At 36.2% G+C, this 19258-nt stretch overlaps 1 protein-coding gene across 2 annotated transcripts; it reads left to right on the top strand.

Moving 5' to 3' along the window:
• Nucleotides 1-7325: 7325 nt before the first annotated feature.
• LOC107820529 (glutathione gamma-glutamylcysteinyltransferase 1-like) lies at nt 7326-14711 on the top strand. 2 transcript variants are annotated; one of them, NM_001326068.1, is given in 8 exon segments: nt 7326-7454; nt 9906-10062; nt 11108-11346; nt 11451-11614; nt 12036-12087; nt 12533-12760; nt 12900-13403; nt 14183-14711. In NM_001326068.1, coding segments are annotated over 8 exon segments (1506 nt in total). In that variant the 5' UTR covers nt 7326-7379; the 3' UTR covers nt 14270-14711.
• Nucleotides 14712-19258: the final 4547 nt, after the last annotated feature.

Genomic DNA, 19258 nt, shown 5'->3' with positions numbered 1-19258 from the left:
TGGAATAATTAAATCGTCTGATGCTGCTGCTACTACTAGTCTACTACTACAATATGTAGCTTGATTAGCTTGTTGCTTTTATTGAAAAAAAAACAGTGGGGAAAATGTGGTAAAGACACTGAGGTTGCCTGATTAAAACCTGCGGACAATAAAGCAACCCGCGAATGGCGGCAGCCGCCGACTTGTCGACACATTGTCCTTTCTGCTTTTTGTTCCATCGACAGCGACGTCTAACTGACTAGGAAATTGCCTGATTTTTTTAAGGTACACGTGGCAGAGATCTGTACGCCCGAATATTGTTCTAATTGGAAATCGACAGAAGCATGCGAATTCCATTTCCAGGCATTTTATTCCCCATCCACTTCGCGTTTTCACTTTTTGGGGCCTCTTTTTTTACCCACTCATCTGGTTTTCACCCGTTCATTTCAAATTTTTGTCTGACCATTCCAATTGGATAGTAACTCCACGCTATTTTTAGGTTTGCTCATATACTCATATTATTGTCCTTAAATTAAGATAACTAAAGAAAAAGGATCACGGACTCACGGTAGATTAAAAATTTATCTCTTTATGATAAATCAAACAATATAAAGATGTGCTCACCTAAGAATGCATTGCTTACTAATTAAGGTGAAAGATATTTGTCTTTTATACCATATATTAATTGCTTAACTATTATTAAGTGTAAAAATGTATCAATTTAAAGCTATACATAATTTGTTTTATTTGTATGAAATAATTGATTAAGTACTTTTATTCGCTTTTGGGTTTCAATATGTGCGCAATTTTTGTAAAAATATGTCTATAAGGATAAAACGAGCAAAGTAGACATTAAAAGCTTTCATATATAAAAAAGCGCCAGTGCTTCTGAGGAAACAACTGAAAAAGAATTCACACTGAAGTTAACACAAAAGAGAAAACCAGGAATTCAATTTGTTAATACTATACATTAATTATGCGCCACTTTGGCTTTAATTTTGCCTTGGGTAAATTACTGTATCTGTCATATTCTCTTCAGCAGCCGATCGAAGTCTATTCCGTTCATTTACTAGCGTTGCACTCCTGTAATTACTCTTCTTCCGAAGGACGAATAATGGGAATAAGGTGAAAGAAAAGCTGGAAAAATATACTAGCTGTTCTTCTGCATTCTACTCCATTTAACCAAATTTCTTCTCATCTAAAAGACTAAAATGATATATATATAGTACCTAATTTTAATCTCCAATTGTGTTCCTTCATATATAATCTATGCCATTTGTGTTTTCTATCCATCTGCTTGTTAAAATTGCACAATGGGGGTGAGGATTTGGTAAAAAAACAGAAGTGCACCAGTGTTTTAAGGCCGCAGTGGCGAAGCCATGTTCAACTAAGGGTTGTCAATCGAAATCTCTTCGCCGGAAAATTACATTGTATTGCTAGATTAATTTTCTATTTTATGTATATTTACTATACGTTGACTCCCATTAACTTTTTAGTATTTTTTTTGACATCCCTGGGGAAAATTCTGGCTCCACCGCTAATTAGGAGGGCTGTTCAAAACCGTAACCGATAGCTGAACCGCAAAATTGGCTTATTAGTATCGGGTTATTGGATTAACAGTTGGTGAACGGATTGAAATTTTATAATTAATATTTTATCGATTTTGAGAACGAATTACTCAATTTCCTTATCGGATAAACAGTTAATTCGTTAAGAAATTATATATTTTCTTATCATGTTCTTCTATTACAAAAAACTCAACAGGTGAAAACAATGAAAATGCCACAAATCATACGAATTGAAAGAGATAATTAAAATTCTCAGATATGTGTTGTTGCTGATAACACAGGCTAAAAATCAAGTCACATGCCGAGGTACCAATTGCTCCCCAAGTACAAAGAAGTGGGAGGAGTCGTCCACCAACTAGGGCGGCTCAGTACCACAAGCCCCAAGGGTCGCGCCACCTACCTATGCTCGCACAAATCTCTCATGTTGCTATGGCTCCCGGGGTTGGAAAAACACGTGAAAATATTAGGGGAACCGTAGAATTGCTCACTATAATTTCGGTTGAGCAAGTTTAGGGCTGAGGCGGATTCATAATTTAAATTATATGGGTTCGATCTTTAATATTTTTAGCATTGAACTCAGTGGCGGATTCAAGATTTCAAAGTCGTGGGTGCTCGGAGATAAAAAAATTTTAAAAAGAGGGAAAACAAGTTTAGTTGTGGGTGCTCGCTTAATACTTATCCAAATGTTTTGTTAATTGCATATGTAAATCTACTAGATCTAGTAAAAGACAATGGGTGCTTGAGCACCCATAATGATCTATGTAGATCCGCCACTTATTGAACTCATTGTATGTTTTTAAATATTAACTTTTGCATTTAATGAATTGTAATACTTTCGCGTAAAAAATACTAGATTTAGTTGAACCCGATAACACCACTTTACATTTCGGGGAGGCACTAAGACACCACCGCGAGCGGAGGTAAATTAATGTGGAGAATCTAATAATAGTGGACTTGAAACCTAAATTTATGCGTAAGTTTAGGTTTGATTATATTTCTATCACGTGTTTTGAAAGTTTGGAAATTTAATTGTACAAACTTTTGGATTGTAAACCCAAAATGTAAGTAACCGATATTCATGTTCATGGTTATAACTTTTTAAGGAAAAGCTGTTGGCATTGCTCTAAGCGAAGTTTTATGATTCTTTTATTAACTTGTGTTGTTTTGCATATTCTGTTGAGTTTTTTTTTTTGTTTTTTAAGAAGAAATAGTCTTAAAAAGAGGGTGAATGAGAAATGGAGGGAAAATGAAATTTTTGAGTATAAGTTATCGTTACAAGTTATTGTAATGAAACAGTAATTAATTCGAGCCCACTGAATTCACAGTGTTTCCTTAAGGAATTTAATCCCCTCCTAGTACCCAAGGTAATGGATTATTTCCTCTCAGGATAGAACGAATCACACACTGGTGTAGCGGTACTTCAAACCCCAGTGTTTCAGCGAACACAAAGTTCGGTAGCAAATCACACTTACAGTTGCTTTGTTTGAAGTTAAAACAATGCAGAACGAAGGAGTAGAAACTCAGAAAATCGTATGGAAATGCTGAGAGGAAGGAGTGCAATGTATAGCCAAATCTGTTGAGCGATTTCAGTCTTGTGTCTTGTGTATTGTGTGTGTCTTTTTTCAACCGCTGCTGCACATATATATAGCAGCCAGTGTTGAAGAAGAACAATCGTCCACCCTCCATGGTGGAGCAAGCATTAGCTTATTTGTGGAGCAAGTACTTATTTGTGGAGCAAGCACTTATTTGTGGAGCAAGCACATTCATAGTGGGAAGAGCATTAGGTGGCTGCCTGGTGGTCAATATACGGATTGGAAAATATCTGTTACAAATGCGGATAATCTTACGTTAATATTTACTATTAACAAATAAATTTGGTCTAAAAAATTAATCAATCAATCGATCATTTGACCAAATCCAAATCCAAATCCAAATCCAAATCCGAATCCGAAGCCGAAACTGAAGCCGAATCAGGAGAATCCAAGACGTAGTAAACGTCAAAGAACTTCTACTTCATTTGGACCAGATTTTGTGACTTTCTTATTGGAGAATGAGCCTCAAATATTTAAAGAAGTTATGACTTCTTCCAAATCATTGTTTTAGAAAGAGGCAGTCAATAGTGAAATAGAATCCATATTGAACAACCATACATGGGAATTGGTTGATCTTCCTCCTGGAAATAAACCTTTGGGTTCTAAATGGATTTTTAAGAGAAAAATCAAAGATGATTGCACCATTGATAAATTCAAGGCAAAACTCGTAGTCAAAGGGTATAGACAACGAGAAGGTCTAGACTACTTTGATACATACTCTCCAGTTACAAGAATTACGTCCATACGGATGTTAGTAGCATTAGCTGCAGTGTATGGTCTTGAAATTCATCAAATGAATGTTAAGACGGCCTTCTTAAAAGGAGAGTTGGAGGAAGAATTTACATAGAACAACCTGAAGGGTTTGTGGTTCCAGGTAAAGAAAAGAAAGTATGTAGACTTGTTAAGTCTCTTTACGGACTAAAACAAGCACCCAAACAATGGCATGCGAAATTTGACCAAACAATGTTGTCAAATGGTTTTAAGATAAATGAATGTGATAAATGTGTGTACATTAAAAATGTTCCAAATCACATAGTCATTGTTTGCCTATATGTGGATGATATGCTGATAATGAGTAATGACATTGCCAACATAAATGCTACTAAGCGTATGCTCAATAGCAAGTTTGATATGAAAGACTTGGGAGTTGCTGATTTATTCTGGAAATTAAGATCCACAAGACTCCTCAAGGTCTGGCATTGTCACAATCTCATTATATTAAGACAGTACTTGAAAAATTCAAGCACTTGGGCTTTAAAGTTGCAAAGACTCCAATTGACGCGAATCTTGCATTAGCAAAGAATAAAGGCCAAAGCATATCATAATTGGATTATGCTCGTGTGTTGGGATGCTTAATGTATATCATGAATTGTACACGACCAGATATAGCTTTTGCTATAAGTAAACTAAGTCGATATACGAGCAATCCAGGCTAATCTCATTGGATGGCAATGAAACGAGTTTTGAGATATTTAGAACATATCCAGAACTTTGACTTGCACTACAGTAAATTTCCTGCGATGATTGAGGGATACTGTGATGCAAATTGGATCATCGGTTCAACTGATTCTAAGTCCACGAGTGGATATGTATTCACTATTGGTGGAGGAGCGGTATCTTGGAAGTCGTCCAAACAAACATGTATTGCCCGCTCTACAATGGAGGCTGAATTCATAGCCTTAGATAAAGCCGGTGAAGAAGCTGAATGGCTCCGGAATTTCTTGGAAGACATTCCATTTTGGTCCAAACCGTTGGCACCAATATGTATACATTGTGATAGTCAAGCGGCAATTGGAAGGGCTGGGAGCGTTATGTATAACGGTAAATTCTCGTCATATACGACGAAGACATAAAACCGTTAGGCAATTACTCTCTAGAGGAATTATCACGATTGACTATGTAAAGTCAAGTGATAATGTGTCGGATCCACTTACAAAAGGCCTAACTAGAGAGGTAGTTGAGAAATCATCAAGGGGAATGGGGCTATGGCCGAGAACAAGTCATTGTGGCGGTAACTCTACCTAGAAGACTGGAGATCCCAAGATCTAGGTTCAAGGAGATCAAACAAAGTCACTAATGATGGTTCAACATTGTCAAATAAAATTTTAGTCCGTTCTCGTGATGAGACAATGTTCAGTACCAAGGATAAAGTATTAAGGCTTTTTAATGATTTCTAAATTTGATACGGGGTATATCAAATAGTGTATCTACAGGATGACACGTTTAGGAATCACCTATGTAAGTGTGAAGTATTAGCCGCTTCAAGGAGAACTTTATAAGGCCAGTTCTCTACGCACTTATGAAATCAGGCGGTGTTCATGGCTGAAACGAACACAACAATGAGAACCAAAGACGGTTAAGGGTTGATTGTGTGACTTATGGTTGTCTAGGTATACAACAAAGATCGACGGTTCAAAGATATCAAATCTACCGATTGACCGAGTATATCCGATATAAGTTTACTACGAAAAGTTCAAAGGAAAACCTACTTATCCAGATGCGATTAATCCTTGCTTGCAAATCACACAGTTTTTCCATGCATACTTCCGTGATATAGCCATCCCCCATTCATGTGGGGGATTGTTGAGGTTTTTTTTTGTTTTTTAAGATGAAATAGTCTTAAAATGAAGGTGAATGGGAAATGGAGGGAAAATAAAATTTTTAAGTAAAATTTTAAGTTTCCCCATCTTGACAATGAGACATTGTCCCATATTGGAAGAAGAAAAGATTTTTGGTGGGTATATATATAATTGCTCTTCTTGTAGCTCTTAAAGAGTTAAGAAGAAAGCAAGCCTCGCGCCGTCGTCGTCGTCGCTCGCTCGGCTTCGGCTTGGGCTACGGCTACGGCTTCGGCTTCGGCTTCGGTTTCGGATTCGGATTCGGATTTGGTCAAATGATCGATTGATTGATTAATTTTTTAGACCAAATTTATTTGTTAATAGTAAATATTAACGTAAGATTATCCGCATTTATAACGGATATTTTTCAATCCGTGTATTGACCACCAGGCAGCCGCCTAATGCTCTTCCCACCATGAATGTGCTTGCTCCACAAACAAGTGCTTGCTCCACAAATAAGCTAATGCTTGCTCCACCATGGAGGGTGGACGATTGTTCTTCTTCAACACTGGCTGCTATATATATGTGCAGCAGCTGTTGAAGAAAGACACACACAATACACAAGACACAAGACTGAAATCGCTCAACTGATTTGGCTATACATTGCACTCCTTCCTCTCAGTATTTCCATACGATTTTTTGAATTTCTACTCCTTCGTTCTGCATTGTTTTAACTTCAAACAAAGCAACTGTAAGTGTGATTTGCTACCGAACTTTGTGTTCGCTGAAACACTGGGCTTTGAAGGACCGCTACACCAGTGTGTGATTCGTTCTATCCTGGGAGGAAATAATCCATTACCTTGGGTACTAGGAGGGGATTAAATTCCTTAAGAAAACACTGTGAATTCAGTGGGCTCGAATTAATTACTGTTTCATTACGATAACTTATATTTTGCAGAATTATTATTTACAAATACAACAATATTGGCGGGACTAACATATTCCTCGCTTCATTTTATTTATGAATTTGTGGTTGTCCCTTTTTTGTTTTGGTCATAAGTGAATGACTCACCAAACATTGTAAATTATAGAAACTTTATTTGAAAATATGAGATTTGTTTACATGTTGGACGATTTTCCAGTGACTCTATAATAGAGTTTTAATCAATTTTCTTGGAATAATTACATAATCAATCCTTATATTAATTTTTTAGAACACATAAGGTGTATTCACAACTAAAATCAGATCGTAAATGCTTTACTCTATATTTAATTTAATGCGATAAACGTTTTTATTGCAATAGATCTTTCTTAGGACAAAGTAAAAGGAAATCCGAATCTCTTCATGATCTAGATAAAAAAATAGAATATTTCTCTTTTTCTCTTTTTCCACATTGTAGTGGTTCTTCTTTATTCCTTATACTTTGTCTATTAGTGCTACTTGCCATATATTTCCATTGTACACAAACCTTTTCTATTTAATTTGTTTATTGTTTTTCACAATATTGGTACAAATCTTTGACTACACGAAAGCTGTTGATTCGTGAATCGCGTTTGCGCCTTTTAAATTAACGCGGGGAATCTAATAAACCGGCGGAATTAAAATCCCTAAGTGAGGTGAGGCACACAAGAGATACTCCTACTACTAGTATTTATTGGGGGAGATTCTGAAGCGAGAAAAAATGGCGATGGCGGGTTTATATCGGCGAGTTCTTCCGTCGCCTCCGGCTGTTGATTTCGCTTCTACTGAAGGAAAGGCAAGTTTTAGTGCTACTCTTTCCTTTTTCGTTTGTGCTGAGGGTTAAAGACTAGGGTTTTAGCCGTCTTTGGTTGTTGTTCTATTTTGTCACGGATGAATATGGATTATATCATAATCTTTTAGCTATCTGTTTACTAGCTGGTACCGATTTGTTAATTGGTTTGGACTTTATTCAGAATTTTGAATCTGTAATTGTGTCGTTACTATTTGGCCACAATGGTTGCTAACTTAGTATAAGTATATATATTATTAAAATAATTAAACTGTGTCTGTAATTCAGCTGAAGGCAATTGATTTAATAGAGTCAGCAAGATCCAGGTGACCACAGTGATCAACAACTTGATCAGCTGGTCAGCCTTAGGGATTGGCCTATATGATACACGTTAGATAATTGTTTATTGTAAGTTGATTTAGACACCAATTCACTGCTAACTGTCCAGACCCCATAACATATAGTACCTTTTATTCAAATTTGTCCTTGATGTTCCACATGGAGAACTTTGGCCATGGCAGTCTTAAAAGAAAATGTGATAAAAGGAAATCAGGAATCTGTTTCTTTTTGACGCGGACTTGTAAATTTTGCTGTTCTTAAGGTTTTGTAGCTATTTTTGTGCTTTCCACATTGGAGGGCATCTGACTTTCATAAATTCTACTCCTTCCTGCTTCAATGTTTTGTTGATATATTTATTTATGATGTACGATATTTTTTTTTTGGCAATTAACTGTCGGTGTCTTTGTCTGTACTTACTTTTACATCTACACTTTTTAAGTCTTAACATCCCATTTCTTGCGGTATGCCCTTAACTTCCAGATACTAAAATGTGTGATAATATTCTAGTTTATTGTACTTGCTTGCCCTTGGTTTAGGTATCAATTCATCTTATTGTTCGGTTCGACTGTTAAGGTGTACATCTGAAGTTGATGTCATTGTACAGCCTAATACAGATTTGCTTGAATATCTTTTTTCTCCAGTTTGATGCTGTTTCATGAAATTAAAATCCTTTTTGTCATTAATATGAAGAGATTGAATGCAGTTTTCTCTGGCTCTTTCCATACATAATTTTTTATGCGTATCTTTTTATTAAAAAAAGTTGTCACATAAGATTTTGACTTTCCATTGAAGTTGACCTTCAGAGAGGAATAGAGAAAAGGAGTTATATTAAAGTATCCAAGTAAACATATGCTTGACATCATTCATATTCTTTTTACTCTTCTACATATCTACAGGGATGGAATACTCAGGCCATTAAGTCTATTACAATTGCGCCAATACTCTTTATTTCCAAGAACTTAATAAGCTTTTTGTGCCGAATTGCTACAGTGACATTTTCCCCTTCAACTTCTGCACTTGATTGAAGGATGACTTTTGCCTGCCATATGTAAAATGATATTAATACGAGATTAATGAGTTACCTTTTCCCCTATAGGTCAAAGCGAGAAGAGCTGCATTCCTCATTTGCAGCCACAGCCTCATTGAGGCACATCCCTTTGACTCCTTACCAGCCCAAACAACCATATGCTGCTTAGCTCAATTCCATCTGCCTTCAGTTAAATTTTCTGCTCAGACTAGCCATACCCAATTCAAATGTTGAGCAACTATTTATTAGTCTATCACATTGTAGCCTTATACCTCCAATGAATACTCAACATAATAATACTCCTTGGACGACTGCTGGTTTCCTCTGCAGATTTTTATCTATGCCCTCCCTTCAGATCACTTGTCTGGATCCTTGGCTCCTCCCACCCTTTAAGTTATGTCATTATGGAAGTTGAATCTTTTAATGGGGAAAGCTCTCAGTTATTACTGCAACCATTATCTTAAGGATCTGTTTCGGTTTGCTTTCTCACTGATTGCCTGAGTTTGATCATATTGGTTTATGATAGGCTTCCTAGCTGAAAAAGGGGTAGCTGTCCCTTTCCTTTTTTTCCCACAATATTTCACTAGGCTACTGTGGTATCGTATGGAGAACATTGTAGCTTCTCTTAGACTGAGAAACTATAAGAAGATAGGTGTGCCAGTGACCGTGTATTTGTGCAGTGTTTTGAATTTCATAGGAAACAATGTTATTTAGGGAGATCCTTAACTTTTTCGGAAAAGGTTAAGTGACCCTTGCATAAACCTGGAATTTGAAGGTCTGTCTTACAGAGATACCTCAAATGCCCGCCTGATCAAATACAAGCCATTCCTACATTTATCTTGAAATGATACTATTAGATATCAAACTAAGTCTTTTGTTATATGAACTGAATGTTATATCAAAAATAAATTTCTTCTGTAAACATGAATTTGTTTTCATCAGCATAGACTGCGTTTTAATTAGCCATACCTCAGAGAAAAAAGGAAATGCATGAAACGGGGTGGAGGGATGAGAAAGAGATACAATATCTGATACTTTGTTCAGTGACTGTTCTTTTTGTACTGATTTTTGCGTGTTTTTTGGAGCTGCAGCAACTTTTTTTGGAGGCCATCCAGAATGGAACAATGGAAGGATTTTTCAAGTTGATCTCTTATTTTCAGACACAGTCTGAACCGGCCTATTGTGGTTTGGCTAGCCTTTCTATGGTCTTGAATGCCCTTGCTATTGATCCAGGAAGAAAATGGAAAGGTAACTCTGCTATCATCAAGTGAATCTGTGTTCCTATCCTTCCGGACTATATCGATGATTTTGATCTTCACTTTTTCATGGCCTTGCCTTCTGAATTGTTAATAAGGTCTCAGGCTCTTTATATGTTTATTTCCTTGATGAAGGTCTTTACATCTTTATTTTCCAATAATTTCGCCTATCCCGACCTGCCCATGTTAGTTATAAGATATAGCACAGAGATGTGTAGTTCACTTTGTTTTTTATTGTTGAGATCTCTATTAAAAAAAATAAGTTGATGCCTTGTCTGTGAGCTTTGTAAGTTAATCTGATATGTTGTGATGCATTGGCATGAGTCTGATATCATCTGTTCTCAACATGAATCCTAGCCACTGTTGCTGGACACCTTCCAAAGATCTAAACTGCTATATGTGCAACTTAATATTTTTTCTTACCTCATTTATTGAAGGTGTTTATTCTCTGGATAATTGTTCATCAAAGTTGCCGTTCTAGTGCAGTTTTGCAAACTTAAGGCTTTAACAGATTAGACCTCGGTAATATAATTCTGAGAACTCCTTTAGAGTTAATATCTGTGTCTGTATTTCGTTCCATTTGCATTTAACAGAAAAGGGTTCATGCATCTAGGAGCTGTTGCTCTGAGTTGCCTCATGCATATTATTTGTTGATGTCCATTTTTCCAAACTTCATGGTCACATGAAATCATTCTTATTGTCAGTTTCTGTTTCCAATTTACATGAACTAGAAACATCTTAGATAATATTTTGTTTCAATGTTCACATCTTAAAAACTTGAAAACCTTTTCTTTCCACCAATTAACTTATATGTTAGGGTCATATCTTGGTCACCAATGTCTACTGATATTAAAGAGTCAGTTTGGAAAAGAAGGAGCTTGGTGAGGACAGCTTTAACGTTCTTAGCTTTCATCACCTGAAACTGTTTGATGCTTGTACGTTTCTCTTTCGAACTTGGTTGTTCATATCCTTTTTATAGTCTGCTTGCGTCAATGAGCTTGGAGTTTATTATCTTATCAGCTTCAACAAACTGTCAGGGCCTTGGAGATGGTTTGATGAATCTATGTTGGACTGTTGTGAGCCTCTGGAGAAGGTTAAAGCTAAAGGGATCTCTTTTGGGAAAGTGGTATGTTTGGCTCACTGTGCAGGAGCGAAGGTGGAAGCTTTTCGCTCTAATCATAGTACTATTGATGACTTCCGTAGACAAGTCATGGCCTGCACCACTAGTGATAATTGTCATCTGATCTCATCATATCATAGAGGCCTTTTTAAGCAGGTAAATGTAAACATAGCTTCTCTATCCCCATGCTTATGATTGTGAAGAAGTATATTGCTGCATCGGGAGTTTGACCACACAGGATCTACTGAATCTTATGGCAGACAGGTTCGGGCCACTTTTCGCCTATTGGTGGTTATCACGTGGGAAAGGATATGGCACTGATTCTAGATGTTGCGAGGTTTAAATATCCTCCTCATTGGGTTCCCCTCCCTCTCCTTTGGGAAGCCATGAACACAATTGATGAAGCTACAGGATTACATAGGGGGTATGCACTTCCAGTTAGCTGTGCTGTGATATTGATATTGATTTTCATAATGGCTATGAGTTGTTGCCTGTTAGCATGCTCTTTACCTTGAACAGCGTCTCGTTCATGCTTTTTAGCTGTCAACTGATACTGGCTAAGCATTTAGCTTAAGGAATATAAATATGTAGAAGAAGTAGTTTTACTATGTGTTTTGGTCTTCCTCTTATAATTAAGACTAAAATTGGAAATTAAATGCTGAACTCTTTCGGCACTGCTTCTGGTCTTCTTCAAACATAACTGTAGATTCTCTTCATTATTTTCTCTTCCTATTCTCCTTCTGCTCAAATTTAGCGGTCCGTCTATATCCATCTCACACTTGATATATTTTTATCATTCTGCAGCATGGATTTCAGTGACTTATGTGCAAAAACATAATTTTCAGGTTTATGCTAATTACTAAGCTTCACAGAGCTCCTGCACTGCTATATACCCTGGTAAGGTTTAAGTAGCTGCTATTATGTTATTCGCTTTAAATATAAACTCCTTCGAAGTTCGAACAAACTATAAGAAGCAACTTCTATTACTGCTTGTGAGATCCTTTGCTAGTTGATTCTTTTCAGTACACCAGCTTGGTCGGATAGTTGTTAACTACTACTTTACCTACCTTTTACATGCTATAACATAATGATAACATCTTTGTCAAATGCTTGGGAATTGTGGTCTTAGTGCCAGGTGATTAGCTTGGACTTTTGTTTCAAAACTATGATGTCATTGCAATATTTATGGAGTTTAACAACATTGGCCTTTAGAACTATTTAACGTGTAATTTTTTATGTAAATTTTCTATAATAAAGAGGGAGGAATGTACTGTATTGAATTACTCCTGGATTTTCTTCTTTCTGCGACTAGTCATGTATTTTGAATGGTGAACTTCTACAGAGCTGTAAACATGAGAGTTGGGTCACTATCTCAAAGCATTTGATGGATGATCTTCCTGTCCTGTTAAGTTCTGAGAATGTGAAGGGCATAAAAGATGTTCTCTCTACTGTTCTTTCAAATCTACCTTCAAATTTTGTTGAATTCATAAAGTGGATAGCGGAAGTTCGAAGGCAAGAGGAGAATGGTCAAAATTTGAGTGACGAGGAGAAAGGAAGGCTAGCTATCAAGGTAAGGTATCTGAAGAAATTTAGTAAATAGAAAGAAAAAAAAGAAGGCTCCTAGAAATGGTCATGTAGATTTGATCGGGTAACTTGCAGGATAGGTGATTATTTATGAGTTCAGTAACCACTCTTACCTTACTTTGCAGGAAGAGGTATTGAAACAAGTGCAGGACACTCCTCTTTATAAGCATGTCACAAGCATTTTATTTTCAAAAAATTCTATCTGCCAGTCAAAAGCAGCATCAGACAGCAGTTTGGCTAATGTTGCCGCAAACATTTGCTGCCAAGGAGCAGGTCTTTTTGCAGGAAGATCTGGTTCATCGGATAGGTTTTGCTGTCTCCAAACATGTGTTAGATGCTACAGAGCTACCGGGGGCAATTCTGCTACAGTGGTGTCTGGGACAGTTGTAAATGGGAATGGGGAGCAGGGGGTTGATGTTCTGGTCCCTACATCTCTAGCAAAGACTAGCTGCTGTCCCTCAGGGCAAGCTGGTTGCTCGCCAATGCACCCTGCAAGTAACGATGTGCTGACAGCACTATTGCTGGCATTACCTCCACATACATGGTCTCGAATAAAAGATACGAAGGTCTTGCAGGAAATAGAGAACCTTGTCTCAGCAGAGAACCTGCCTCCTTTGCTGCAAGAAGAGGTATCTTTGTACATTTGTCTCTTATCACATTTGCTTTCTTGTTTTAAAATTCCTCTTTGTTGTTTGTGTTGGGAAGCCCAGAACTGGAGGATTGCAGTAGGTTAAGGGCCAGCAGAAAGCTAGGCAATTTTATGATTAATCTAACAATATTGAAATATTGGAAAGAAAGGAGTCCAAATAGAGTTAAATGGATGTCCAGGATTTATATAGCGACCCCAACTAGCTTAGGATTGAGGCTTTTGTTTTGTTGTTGTCATTTTGTATTGGGAAATTCACATGAGCACTTAGAATGGCCTTCATAACTATATCAGAGCTTTCTACCTCTTTTCTAATTGGTAGTTCTTATTATGGCCCAATAGAAGATTTTTCCTGCCTAAGATTATCTATTTCACTGCACTGCATATTTTATGAAAAATAGTCTAATCCTCTTGAAGCAGGTTATCATATCATAACAGGCTTAACTGATTTTTCATTTCTAGTCTATCTGAAGGAGCATATAACTGATAAATCTTATGCATAATGAGACCTAAGGCGCATAACTCTGTCTTCTGCATGTTATTCAGCCGTTTAATGAGTTTGTCTCTCATGCTATGCATCTTTGACCAATTAACTTAGTTCAACGGTATGAGTTATGAAATTCTGAGATGTGTGCTGGGTTGATGAACTAGTAGATACGCTCTGAGAATGCATTTTGTTCTAATGACTACTTAAATCTTTCACTTGGTTAACCATTAAACATGGTGTAATATACTTCTGAATATCCTTTTGGGCGACTGCAGATTTTGCACCTGCGAGGACAGTTCCTCCTCCTCAAGAAATGCAAGGATAACAAGGTAGAAGAAGATTTAGCTGCACCTCCCTTCTAGCTTTGCTTTCCTAGGTTATTACAAATACATTGTTCTGGTGTAAGATTCAAACCAAATCACTGTACTTTCTCATGACTTAAAATTCACAAAGCGCTGAAGCATCTTAAGCGGCAAAATGCAGATGCCCTACTTCCTTTCATTTCTATAGGTTTAGTAAATCAAGAATAACAAGGTGTCCCATGGAGCTCGAAATCTCTCTATGGAGATTCATTTGTTTTTCAGAGATGAAGCGGCTCTTTAAAGAGAAGGCATGCATGCCATGAAGGAGTGCTGATCTATTTAGGAAAGTTGAGTTCACTGGGTTAGCTGGGTGGGTTCAGATTTACATTTTACTTGCCCAGGACTTGATTGTATGTGCCATTTCTTCTACCTACTATGGTATTATTCTGACAAGAGCTGAAGGAATAAATATGTTGACGTCCTAATTTCTCTTCGGAACAGTACAGCATTAGTTGCAGTTCATTTTCTTATTCTTCTATGTAAATTTAGGATTACTCTCCATGTATTTGGGGAATAAAGAACTAGGAGGGTGAAGTTCCCTTTTGACCGGGGATACACGGTCAAAGTCGCATATTTATGTACTAGTTGTTGAAAAGCCAATATCTCTACAGGGAGGTAAGGAAAGGGATCATTCCCTCACGTGTTAAGAGACTTTCTGTAAGTCTAGAAATTAAGCTTGCCAGTAATTGTATTCCTAAATCTGTCCCGGCCCATCTAGAAAACAAGGGGTCGTTTGGTTTGAAGACAAGTTATACATAGATTAGTATACAGAGATTAGTAATATAGAGATTAATAATACGGGGATTAATAGTACATGAATTATTTCTTTTTGGGTGTTTGGTTCATTGCATTAAAATTGAGTATATAAAGTATCATCTAAATTATTTGTTTATTTTTTAAACTAAAAAAACAATAAATTTGCAATTATACATACCCTTGGATATTTGGTCTTCATAGGCTTCTAGAAAAAAGACTAAAGGGTAGTTTTTTTTTTCCTTTGGTACTTTATCCATGTATAGGTTAAACATGGATTTGTTATTTCTTGGTGGTGGTGGGATAAGATAATACACCAATTGGTATATAAAATAATACTTACATGGATTAATTATCCTAGATTTGAAATCATAACCAAACAATGTATTAACTTTATTTAAAATACCATGATTAATTATCTTATACAACATACCAAACTACTGTACAAACAGAAGATAGCGAAGAAAAATCTTGTTCATATAATAATTGAAGGGGAGCTAAGTCAGTTTGTGGAAATATTGAAAAACTTGTTTGAGGAGTAAAGTAATGAACTTCACATACAAATCTTCAATTTTGTAAAGTGAGATTTATGTTTTAATACAGTTTCAACATTCTAATACTCTTAAATTTTAACTTTAAACACTCTTTTGTTTCAACTTTAACCAGATGTTGAAATGCATAGTGAACGTAGAACGTTCAAGTGTAAAATCGTAAGGCAGCCTGCCAGTTGGGCAAGTATTTTAATGAATTTGGCCAATAAATTTTGGTTACCTCTATTACAGAAGTGTTCTAAAAAATTAATAAGAGAGAAGCAACCATTGACAAAATTTGTGATCGAGAATGTAACAACTGCATGTATTAAGCTGAAAAACCATTGACATTTTCTCTATAATTGTGAATCTTGTTTCTTTTCATATACAATTGTCAACTTTTGGGAAACTTTATCTACTCATTGATTTCACGTTACGCGAAAGTTGCGTCTCTAATACTACCCCCTTTCCGTTCTGTTAAATTGATATCTGATTGTATACGAAATCCAAATTCTAAAATGCTGATTTAATTTACACATTTTATTAGTATTTAGTTGTGGTGGGATGAAGTAATAAAATTAATTATTTAAAAATTATAGTGACAAATTTAAAATTTTATAATCCAGTAAATTATAATTGTGAAGTTATATAAACTAATGTTATTGGTGGAATGGTGTCAAACATCATGATACCTGTTAAAATATAAAGATTTGTTATATAAATTGGGAAGGAAGAAATAATATTTTGAAAGGGGACAGTCATAAAAAAATCATTACCTTTGTCCTCTTGGGAGGATTTTGCCTTTTTTTTCCCTTCTTTCAAAAGATTATAATACGGGCTTGTAACATATAGCCAATAGATGGTACTAATAACTACCAAGATGTGAGACGTAGCAGTCTGAATATGACAGTTTTTGTTCTAGAAATGACAGCAATATTTGGAGAAGGGAATGCAAATTCCAATCTTAATTTTACAAAAATAATAACATGGAGTTTCGTTTAACACTGAAAGTCATGTCTTAATTAATTTTAGGATAGAACACAACAGACGATTTTGTCCTCTTTCCTGCTTATTAGATTCAGCACAGTTGTAAAATCAGAGATAGTTATTGTGATTGAATTAGTATTCATTCTCTTATTATGATAAAAGAAATAGGTTCATCTCAATTCATTGTTAACCAATATTGTGTCCAACCTTATATTGTCCACAAACGTGTGGGATATTGAATTCCACATAGGATGTGGATTACTCTTTTTTTTTTTATTTTTAATTTTTTATTTATCGAATATCTCACTAAATTAAATTCAAATATTTGTTGACATTGAGAAATAAAGTAAGAGGTCGACTGGAAACTTTAGCCGGCTCCAAGGTGAAACCGCTGTCATGAACATAAATATTTGATTCTTTTATTTAGTTGAATTACTAGTCAATTGAATGAGACTTGATTTCCAAGTTAATTTGTTGTATTTGAATAGTTGAATCCAACAACCCAAAAGATGATCAAACCCATATCTTATATAAAAACTCGTCCCTTTAATACTTTCATTTTGTATACATAGCCACATATTTTAAGATCCAAAAAAGCAGGTATCATGCGGAAGATAGTAAAGCAAATCTTGAACAATGATAAATCAGACAACAAAAGATAAATATACCAAAAGAGACACAAACATTTAACGTGGTTTGGTCAATTGACCTACATCCACATACAGAGATATATTCAGAGAACAACCTCACAAATAGGCAAACACAAGTGACGCACTAATACTTGTCCAAAAATTCTCCTCCTAAACAAGACTCTCAAACCCCATATGGCTACATTGTGGATACTACTGAATGAAAAGGAAGGGTCCTCAATTTATAAAAGTCCAAACAACCTTTTCCTCCAAGAAAATGGACTAGCCAACTATGGGAGATTTATAATTTTCTTCTAAGAAAAAGAAAACTCAATTATGGTAAATATGTTGTCTTCTCCTTCAAGAAATAGAAAAATCAAATATGGTAAGAAAATCAAGACAAACACCTAACAACATAGAGATAGGTACACATAAAGAGTTCCTTGCAACACATAGTGGTAGCTCAATTTTGACTGACGTGGTAAGATTTTTGGGCCCTCTATTATTTAAGATGCTTTGATATATTGGTTGATATAAACTAAGAGTCCACCAAAATGTATAGAGAACCTGGTTCTCTATCAATTCCCACAAAACACACAACAGTAAATAAATAACACAATAATATTTACGTGAAAAACTCCCAGTTCACGGGATTAAAAATCACGACCTACACTCGTAGGATTTCAACTTCACTAACCGAGCAACTTTAGATTACAATCTATTGTAACCTAGGAATTAAACTCTTAATCCCTCACCTACTTACAATAATTATATTGCAAGCCTCTTTGTATTAACTCTATTACAAAGATAACCACTTTAGTCAAACACAAACACAAGGTTTATGGTTTACAAAGGTATCCTACGAGATGCTTTTAAATAAGCTGAGTAGGAATTACAAGTGAATAACATAAACAAAGACACAACAATACTGAGGACACACGATGTAATCAATGTTGGGATCTGGTCCTTTGTTATGTTGCGGCTTTGTTCTTCAGTGCCTTGGAGTCAATGAAGGCGGCTGTGCACTTGAGAGTGAAATGTGTTTTAGGGTTTGCATGTGTATGTAATCCCTTACCTCATGCTGGTAATATACAAGTGAGGTCACCAAGGATGATGCAAGCAAGTGTCCGGTACACATCATGCTTCAACAGTGACTGCTGCACTGTTGCATATGCAATGCAGCAACTTTAACAGCTGTAAAGAGTTGACTTGTTATGTGGCCGAAGGAATTGATATCTATTTATTCCCTCTGCCGTTCCCTTAACTGATTTCATTGGAACTTGTGCCAGATATTTGACTAGTTATTCTGAGCACGCAGAGGCTTTGTATCAGGTTCCTTATCTGGTTCTCATATGAAGTTTGTTAAATCATCAAAATAAAAAGGCACATAACTTATCAATTTCTCCTTTTTGATGATGACAAACTTAGAATTGATATTCCTCCTGAGAACCAGATCTCCATATCCCCCCCCCCCCCCGCGCAGAATAGCCATATTCCCCGTGAGAACATGTTTCTTCCCTTCAATTTTCTTCCCCTTTTGGTATCATAAAAAGAACTTTACAAGTAAACGTAAAAAGAAGGTTGAGCAAAGTTAACTCATGCCACTTATGTGCAGTCATCATAGCTAAACAGAACACAAGAGTATAACATGCCTTTAAAAAGGACTAAGATGCTCATTAAATTTAAGGAGAAAGGAAAAAAAGTACTAGTGCCATCATTACAAAACATCCAAAAAATAAACATTACTAAAGTATCACAATCATAGGGAAAAGATATAAAAACCGGACACTGTAGAATCGGGTAGGGACTGACAAACTGGACACTAACAAGGGGACAATTTAGGAGGCACTGAATAGGAAAGGAAGGACGAAGGAGCAAGAGCCTTGAGGATACCATCCACACGAGCATTAGCAGCCATCTACTCATTGATCAACTGCTCTTTCAGGTTCTCCACCTATTTTCTTAGTTCTGCATTCTTAGCCGTCAAGCAGGCAACTTCTGCACCTTGAGCACTGCTAGAACCAGGTTCCGCGCTAGCTTGACCGAGCTTTCCCTCAAGAATGGTATTCTGGGCCTTCAGGCTCCTTATC

The sequence above is a fragment of the Nicotiana tabacum genome, chromosome 19 (genome assembly GCF_000715075.1).
Source record: "Nicotiana tabacum cultivar K326 chromosome 19, ASM71507v2, whole genome shotgun sequence".
Taxonomy (NCBI): domain Eukaryota; kingdom Viridiplantae; phylum Streptophyta; class Magnoliopsida; order Solanales; family Solanaceae; genus Nicotiana; species Nicotiana tabacum.
This window is presented reverse-complemented; position numbering and strand designations above follow the sequence as displayed.

What these genes read in the sequence shown, in the direction of transcription:
- LOC107820529 (XM_016646830.2), top strand. Translation starts at nt 11,134, where the DNA reads ATGTTGGACTGTTGTGAGCCTCTGGAGAAGGTTAAAGCTAAAGGGATC. An exon ending in GCTACAGGATTACATAGGGG is followed by an intron (nt 11,615 to 12,035) that starts GTATGCACTTCC and finishes CATAATTTTCAG; the next exon opens with GTTTATGCTAATTACTAAGC. An exon ending in CTCCTTTGCTGCAAGAAGAG is followed by an intron (nt 13,404 to 14,182) that starts GTATCTTTGTAC and finishes GGGCGACTGCAG; the next exon opens with ATTTTGCACCTGCGAGGACA.